The following is an 8,050-nucleotide window of genomic DNA, read 5'->3' as shown; positions in this document are numbered from 1 at the left end:
AATTTTGTTCCTAATTTGATTTCCATTCACTTCTAAGTCATACCAATCTACGTTAATGTCGGCATCTAAAACAGGGGAGGCCACTCTGGATGGTTACAGCATAGTTTCTTGCAAATTGCAATAACATTTTAATAGTTCACGAGATAATCAAGTTATTACTTCTGCTCTTTTTAAATTCCCTTTATACTCATCTCATAGGGGAAATTTGTCTCTAGGGTTTATTCCAAGGGAAGTCTGGAATGAATAACCCAGGGGTCAGCCGCAGTGCATCGCCGCAAATTGAACTCGGGCGAGGTGACTTGCTCAAGGCCACACAGCACAGCGACAGGTGATCGAACTCGGTACCTTTCGGGTACAAAGCAAAGACCGGACCGCTGAGCCACGCTGCCCCCCCCCCCCCCACCCCCTGCTTTTGTAGAACTTCTAGAATTATGCAATATCATTCATAAGACAAGTCGAGGGTAATTATTATTCATAAGTTATGTTGTCGTATTTTCCAGATGACAGCAGCATTACAGTCCAACCGGTGACCACGAGCAGTTTGTCTTATCAGTTTATCATTTACAAAAGCCAGAAATTCACTCGGTCAACGGCCCTCGCCAAATGCATAGAGCATGGGCACTCCATGAGTTTTACCTTCATCAACGAAACAGGATGAATGAAACACATCCTGTTTTGTTGATAAAGGGGAAACCCAGAACGTCCATTTCATCTGTTTTTGTATATTAAATTGAAGCTTACATTCCAATTCACATTGTTATTTATGACCATCTATATCATCTTTCAGTGAACGAGAGATATCTAAGGTAACTCCAACGCGGTCTTTATTGTGGCCCACACAATCTCGTTGCCGATTTAGATGGGGATATGTGAATAGTTCAAAGTCTCTGATGGCCCCTTGTGTGTGTGTGTGTTTTTGTGTGTGTGTGTGTGTGTGTGTGTGTGTGTGTGTTTGTTTGTTTGTTTGATTTTGATTCCAATCTCTTGGAAGTGAGATCAGAAACCTCTCTTCCGAATGACTGGAAACAGAACTTTAAAACTGGCTTTATAGTGATGGCATCCTTCTCTACTCTAAATAAATATTGGTCGTCATTAAACATCATCCATCCTCACTATCTTACCCCCCCCCCCCCCCCCCCTTGATCCTATAAATCGGCTCTTTCGGATCGGAAGCTGTTATATAAAAAAGAGTTGGGTCGAGTACAGATCCTTGAGTTACTCCAGTCTTTATTTGCAAATTATCCGATTTCTCACAGTCAAAAACACCTTTAGGTAGTTAATCGTGTACAATAGTCTGCGGATATGTGGTTTTGTGCTAAGACACTCGCTTTCGGATCGAAAGGTCGTGGGTTCGAGCCTCGCTCGGTGCATAGTTGAGTCCTTGGAAAAGGCTCTTTACTCACATTCTCTCACCGTTCTCATGTGTAAAATGAGTACCTGGCCGTTAACGGCGTTGTCTCTGTCGGAAAAAAAAATTGTATTATCGCCTAACAGGCGTAATGTCTCGTTCTATAGGTTACGTGTTGCTGTTGGTCAGGGACCCCTGTAAAGCGCTTTGACACGTTTAGCGGATATTGCTCTATATAAAAGCTCCAAAAATAATCTTCCTATACATCCTGCTATCAAAATAGTTATGCCATTTTATAAACCAATATGTAACCGATTCATTGTTAGCCCTCCGGACGACTTGTTACATACTTCCAATGGGATTTGAACCGGAATGGAGGAAGGAATGGCGTCATGACTTCTGCTTTCCATTTATAGACAGAAATATATAAAAATTTGCAAAGGTTTTTTATTTTACATGATTCACCCCGCCATCAATGCTATTTTGAAACAACCAGTTTAATAGGCTTCAACAGTCGTGGCGTCACTTCCCTCGTAATGACGCAGAGTAACTTAGTAATGAGCTCTAAACTATTGGAACAATGGCGGACGCCCTTGTGAAATACTTCTCCGACGAGCCAAAAAGTGTATCCAGAGGAGAAAAAACATTTTAAATCTGATCATGTTTTGACTTTTATACATTCTGATCACATTATGACATGTGAATAAGTTCTATCCAGCATGAAGAATAAAAAGTACTGATTTTCTTTGTTTAGAACCAAACTGCTGGTTGCTGGACGGACGTGACATCAGACTATTGAATCCTATTAAGTATATGTCCGTTGAACAACTATGTGGCCTTATGGTATGATACTCGACTTCGTAGCGGTATGTCTAGAATTCTAGTCCCTCTCTGACAGGCCCATAGTTGAGTCCTTATTTACATTCTCTCATCGTACTTAGGTGTAAAGTCAGTACATGATCGTTCACAGTTTTGTGTCTGTAGGAAAAAAATAAAATAAAATAATTGTAACATTGGCTAACTGGTGATAACATCTTGTACTGCATGGCAAGTGTTGCTGTTGGCTAGGGACCCACTGTAAAGCGTTTTGAGCCCTTTTAGTGGATAATGCCCTATATAAATGCTCAAGCTGATTTGATCTCTGATGATCTAGCTAGACTGAGTTGCTAAATCAGTTATTTAGGTCGAGCAGAAGTTAATTATTATTTTCATAAGTCGTTTAACATGGGATTTCAGTATCTACGTAAATGAGTTTTAGACAAGTCTTAATTTTCTGATGTTCACAGCTTGGTAATTAAAATCTTAGATTAAAACAAGAACGTGAATTAAATTTATTATTACACTCCCTCTTGCAACAAGGAATTGAATCGAGAATTTCTACTAGCCTCTCATTATATCTCTCTAGGTGTTTATTTACGTCATCAATTTTCGCGCAGACCATTAACTAGCATCTCTCTGTCATCTTTCTCTAGTTATGTAAATACGTCATCACTTTTCGTGCAGATCATTAAGCACGATTGATGACTCATGATCGCGCATTTAAGGGTCTTTAATTGACGCTTATGTCACAAAGAAAACGATGGAGAAAAAAAAGATTGGGTATAATAATTTCTTTGTATTATGTTAGATTTCTTTGTATTATGTTTCATTTCAACGTATTATGTTTCATTTTTATGTAATATGTTTCATTTATGTGTATTATGTTCCATATCGTTGTATTACGTTTCATTTCTATGTATTATATTTCATTTCTATGTATGTATTATGTTTCATATCTTTGTATAATGTTCCATATCGTTGTATTACGTTTCATTTCTATGCATTATATTTCATTTCTATGTATGTATTATGTTTCATATCGTATTATGTTTCATTTCTATGTAATATTAAATATGTTTCAGTTGGATTATTATGTTATATTTCAATGTATGTATTATTTTTCATTTCTTTGTATTATGTTTCATTTCTATGCATTATTTTTCATTTATTTGTTTTATGCTTCCTTTCTCTATATTATGATACATTTCCCTGTATTATGTTTCATTTCTATGTATCATGCAGATAACGTTGAATTAAGAACGACAAGTACCCCCAAGACAACAACAATAATATCAACAACTACGCCAACAACAACTACTACTACGCCAACAACAACAACTACGCCAACAACCACTACTACGCCAACAACAACCAATACTACGCCAACAACAACTACTACTACACCAACAACAACAACAACAACTACGCCAACAACAACAACAACTACTACGCCAACAACAACAACAACTACTACGCCAACAACAACTACTACTACCACGCCAACAACAACAACTACTACCACGCCAACAACAACAACTACTACTACGCCAACAACAACAACTACTACGCCAACAACAACAACAACTACGCCAACAACAACTACTACTACACCAACAACAACAACAACAACAACTACGCCAACAACAACTACTACTACACCAACAACAACAACAACTACTACGCCTACAACAACTACTACTACTACGCCAACAACAACAACTACTACGCCAACAACAACAACTACTACTACGCCAACAACAACAACAACTACTACGCCAACAACAACTACTACTACGCCAACAACAACAACTACTACGCCAACAACAACAACAACTACTACGCCAACAACAACAACTACTACGCCAACAACAACTACTACTACTACGCCAACAACAACTACTACTACGCCAACAACAACAAGTACTACGCCAACAACAACTACTACTACTACGCCAACAACAACTACTACTACGCCAACAACAACAACTACTACGCCAACAATAACAACTACTACTACGCCAACAACAACAACAACTACTACGTCAACAACAACTACTACTACGCCAACAACAACAACAACTACTACGCCAACAACAACTACTACTACTACGCCAACAACAACTACTACTACGCCAACAACAACAACAACTACTACGCCAACAACAACAACTACTATGCCAACAACAACAACAACAACACCAACTACACCAACAACAACAACAACTACTATGCCAACAACAACAACAACAACAACAACTACTACGCCAACAACAACTACTACTACGCCAACAACAACTACTACTACGCCAACAACAACTACTACTACGCCAACAACAACAACAACTACTATGCCAACAACAACAACAACAACACCAACTACACCAACAACAACTACTATTACGCCAACAACAACTACTACTACGCCAACAACAACTACTACTATTACGCCAACAACAACAACAACCACTACGCCAACCACAACAACAGCTGCGCCAACAACAACAACAACTGCGCCAACAACAACAAAAGCACCAACAGCAAGCATAACAACTGAAACTTCAACATCAACTGCAACAACAACTTCAGAATCAACCACAACGCTGACATCAATGATCACATCCAACCATCTTTCTTCAACCATAACAATAACTACAACAACAGAAGGAAACCCCTTCAACAAAGTACATATCTTTTTCTCCAGGATTTTGGCAAACGCTTTTCCCAAAAACACGATACTGCCCGTCCATGCCCCATCTAGAAAGAGATCCATGCTTGAATGTGCTATAGTGTGTAGTAGATCTGACCAATGCCAATATGTTGTGTATCATCAATTTAGATGTGCAATTTACAGCTCATCATTCTCAGGTTTAGCTATTGACACAGAAATACGAATGGGATCTATGATAAGAAAGAAAACAAATATACAAACGTAAAGGGGAGAGAACTTGTTGGTTTGTTACGTGAAACGGGGAAAATGTGCAATGTTGATGCTTGAAAGAAAAATGAACATAGATCTACGATTCCTTATTATATGAATTTGTACAATAGATATAAAATACAAGATGCTCATCTAGCATTATTTTCTCTATTGACATTCTCTATTGCCTTTTAGTGTCATCACACATCGTGCACCTAAGAGCGCGACCATTATAAGAAGAGAAAGAAGCAATTTATTACACTGACACAACTTTCACGAATCACAGCTATCTATCATTGACTTAGAGAGGAATTTATGGTCTTCAGATTTAAACGCCAAAGGACGCTCGTAGAACATAAGCCCACTTTTGTACGAATAATATAGTTTCTATTCCCGTCTCTCACAGTGGAGAATGTTATCTTATCGTCTGTAAGCTGTTCTGCCAGTTGTAGCTGTCTTCCTCCTTCGACCGTTCTCTCTGCCGTTTGCATTCAAGTGTCCATGTTACGAATACCTCACGCAGACCTGCCTAGTACTACGAAAAATTCGTAGAAAAGCGAATTTTTAACTCCAGCTACGGAGCTGCATATAGGTCTCTTCGACTCAATACATTTTGTTGAAAAGTAGAGTTTAGCTCCTTAGAACCTATACTCAGGACTTGGGAACATTTTTGGACCATGCTGAGAGTAAATTGTTTATTTGCAAAGCTAGTTAAAATGAATTTTTCTTTTTTTCCACTTGGAAACTACGAATATTTTAAAAAGTAGGCAGCTCTGCCTCACGTGGGAGGTTGTTATCTTTGATTCTTATTAGTTGTCCTATCTATCTCCATCTTCTAAGGGCTCCCATTGTGTTGTAAGTTTACAAAAGGGGGTGTTAATTATTCTCGATTTCCCTGTTTAAAGCCCATTTGACGTAAGGCTCCACACGAGGTATATTTATTTACAGGTCTGATAACCAAATTTGACAATATGGGCTCATAATTGTAACGGAAATACTCTCAGACCAACGCAAGGTGTTATTGTTAGCCATAACAACAATGTTAAACGATGCCACTAATAGGATTCAACAGTCGTGACGTCACTTCCATCGTAATAACTGGTTCTAAACTATCGTATCAATGGCGGTTGCCCTTATGAAATACTTCTCAGACGAGCATAAAAGTGTATCCAGAGGAGAAAAATATTATAAATCTAATCATGTTTTGATTTCATACCTTCTGATCACATGACATGTGAAAAAGTTCTAGCCAGCATGAAGAATTTTAAAAATACCGATTCTCTTTGTTTAGAACCAAGCTGTTCGTTGCTGGGCGGACGTGACATCAGACTATTGAATCCTATTGCGTTCAGTTATCAGACCTGATAATATTTTTACGTCAGTTCCAAAACATGAAATAGATAAAGTCTCAGGTTTGATAGTTAATGAGAGTCATTTTAAGCTGTTAACGACTGGCTCTGAAAAGACAGGATTTTTTTTTTAATGACAAAAAAAAAAAATGAATAAATAAATAAATCATCGATCAAATTATATGACCCTCGTCTTGGCAAAAACAGGAACGCGAAGTCCCAGGTTTGATAATTTTGCTAAGTCAAGGGTCGTTTAAACCGAATGCTGAGTTTAATGTCCAAATTATTTTGAAATACTAGTCTTTCCAAAGCCGGCAAGTAATGGGTTAATCAGTGGATGTTTGAATTACGAGCATGTCCGGCTAAAATTGAAAATACGTGTTTTTCCAGAGTGCCCGTAGTGTTAAGCGATTGGAATTTTGGTCTGTGAAAAATCAACCTAACAGATGGTTAGCGTTCACTAATTTATTTATGGTGGTTGGTGAGGTGTCAAATGTGTACATAATTGAACGCCTTGGTGATGGACTTTATGTTGGTGCCTATGGCATGATATCATTCGTGGTCCATGACCCCGTCTGGTTGGTCGTGATTTTATTTGGGGTTTTTTTTTTGAGGATGATGTTAGTCATGATGATGATTATGATGGTGATGGTTGTGGTTTTGGTGTTTATGATGGTGATAATGACGGCGGTGGCTTTGGTTGTGGTGATAATGATGATGAAGATGATGATGCTGATGATGATGATGATGATGATGATGATGATGATGATGGTGATGATGATGATGATGATGATGACGAAGATGTGATGATGTTGATTATGATGATGATGATGATGATGCTGTTGTTGATGATGATGATGATGACGACGACGACGACGATGATGATGACGATGATGATGATGATGATGATGATGATGATGATGATGATGATGATGATGACAACGACAACGACGACGACGATGATGATGTTGATTATGATAATGATGATGATAATGATGATGATGATGATGACGATGACGACGACGAAGATGATGATGATGATGACAACGGCGACGACGACGATGATGATGACGATGATGATGATGAGTGTATGGGTGAATGTCTGTCAATTTTGTACCCTATTCATACATTTTTAACACAAGCCACCGATGAAACATCAAAGCGTGCCCCAATTTTAAACCAATTGTCATTATTCCAGCTCTAGATAGTATCTTTAAAAAGTAACAAAATTCAGTTTTAATGATTAGTGATTTAAACTTTGACGGTTTCAAATTTAAAACCTTAAAATGCATATATGAAAGAAGACAAAGCACAGAAAATACCAAAAAAAAAACCCATCCCGAAATTTAGCCTGCCTCAACCGGGAAGGGAAAGGGTTGGGGGGGGGGGGGGGCATGAGTTTTTAACTACTTGTCTTTCCAGACCCGGCGGGGGTCCCGATAGTTGGGTTGATAGATCACTCGCTTCGCACGCAAAGGGACCGAGAACTATCGATCCCGGGTGCAGTCGAGATTTTTTTCTGACCCCCATGTCTACTCAACAGTGAAAAATGGGTAGCTGAGTCTGTTAGTCAGTTGGCGGAAAGTACTTTGCGATAGGCTAGCGTCCTATCCAAAG

General features: G+C 38.5%; 1 protein-coding gene across 1 annotated transcript in view; it reads left to right on the top strand.

Moving 5' to 3' along the window:
* Window positions 1–7,784, top strand: part of LOC144967643 (uncharacterized) — a 49,050-nt gene extending 41,266 nt beyond the window's left edge. The window contains exon 10 of the mRNA XM_078905161.1: window positions 3,410–7,784. Coding sequence (XP_078761287.1) covers window positions 3,410–5,100 — 1,691 coding nt within the window. The 3' untranslated portion in view covers window positions 5,101–7,784. The remainder of the gene's footprint in view (window positions 1–3,409) is intronic.
* Window positions 7,785–8,050: the final 266 nt, after the last annotated feature.

This window comes from Berghia stephanieae, chromosome 3 (genome assembly GCF_034508935.2).
Source record: "Berghia stephanieae isolate SIO BIC M18660-M18661 chromosome 3, UCSD_Bste_1.3, whole genome shotgun sequence".
Lineage (NCBI taxonomy): Eukaryota > Metazoa > Mollusca > Gastropoda > Nudibranchia > Aeolidiidae > Berghia > Berghia stephanieae.
The sequence above is the reverse complement of the archived record's forward strand: the minus strand, read 5'-3'. Positions and strand labels throughout refer to the sequence as shown.